Source organism: Penaeus monodon, chromosome 19 (assembly GCF_015228065.2).
Source record: "Penaeus monodon isolate SGIC_2016 chromosome 19, NSTDA_Pmon_1, whole genome shotgun sequence".
NCBI classification, from domain to species: Eukaryota; Metazoa; Arthropoda; class Malacostraca; order Decapoda; family Penaeidae; genus Penaeus; species Penaeus monodon.
In genome coordinates, this window is record NC_051404.1 from 43109150 (window position 1) to 43110385 (window position 1236).

The following is a 1236-nucleotide window of genomic DNA, read 5'->3' on the forward strand; positions in this document are numbered from 1 at the left end:
AGCACGGCGCTGTGTTGTGCACCTGGACGGGGGAAAGGCTTGGTCTGTGAAAGCCGAAGGTCTTGAGGTTTAGAGATGAAAAGATGGCATGGATTTTTTTTCTTCCTTTTTGAAAGTGAGGATTGAGACGAGAATTAGCTTGTAGGGTAATCTGATACCGGTTGGGAAGCGGTTAGGTAATTGGGATGATGGTCTGTGTGGGTCAGTGCACAGGGATATGTAAATAAGGTCTCAAAAGTCCGGGTGGAAATAGTAAAAGAATAGGGGAATAGTCTAGATTTCGCATTTCTCACACTTTCACCATGGTCTGATCGGTCCAACTCAGTCTTATGTATCACTTTATGTTATTTCATTTTATATGTTTTATCTGTATTTATTTCAATTATTATTTTAGTCAGAATTATTGTCTTTATAGTTGTTGTTATTATTGCTACTTTTATTTACTCACTGTTTGCGTCATTATCTGTGACGCGTGTTTTATCCCTTGCCAAAAGAAACGGGAACTCGATGTTCTTTTCCTCGCAAACTAGCAAAGGCGTCAGAACTCGATCGTCTCCAGCACAGGAAATGCTTCGCGCGCTCTTATTGTTATGCAACTTGGCTGATTTTATTTGCTTTCATAAAATGTTCTGATTTGCAATACCTCGCCCTTCCCTCCACGTCCGGCTGTGGGAGGCTCTGTCGGGCGCTGATTACGACTCGAAAGGAAGCGGCGGTTGGCTCTCTAGAGGAAATACCGACCATGCTTCCTTGTTTCCCTCGCACAGAGACCGCTGGGAAAAAAAGGATTTGTGCTTGATATCTTGGCACGTTGTGGATTTGATTGTTTAACTAATTATTTTCCTTTGGTTTGTTAATTTTGGGATATGATGTCTCCAGGAATCAGTAAAGACGTTGATTATCACAAAGAGAATAAAAGGAACCGTGAGTGCTTGCGGCCGCTCCATACACACAGTAATACGATGAAGGTTGCACGACAGAGAAAACGGCGGCTGCGGCGGTGAAGTCGGCATCGGATGAAGCAAAAGTGACGCGATAATTTGTGTTGTGACGTGTTGTAAGGTGTGCAATCATGAACACCTATTGTGAGAGGGTCTTTGGACAGAATGTCTTGAATAGACTGCAGCAATCGCCTGCGAAGAAAATGCCTGTAAAACAAATGCCCTTGAAGAACAAGACGGCGTCCCTGTTTAAGCTCGTCACCGTGGAGTTTTGCGACGTAAGTATATCGTCAAG

General features: G+C 43.4%; 1 protein-coding gene across 1 annotated transcript in view; it reads left to right on the forward strand.

The window, feature by feature from the left end:
* Positions 1 to 883: 883 nt before the first annotated feature.
* Positions 884 to 1236, forward strand: part of LOC119585248 (SH2 domain-containing protein 5-like) — a gene marked incomplete at its 3' end in the record, with an annotated part of 12673 nt that continues 12320 nt past the window's right edge. Inside the window, 1 exon segment of the mRNA XM_037933906.1 lies at positions 884 to 1219. Within this exon segment, the coding sequence (XP_037789834.1) occupies positions 1073 to 1219 (147 nt within the window).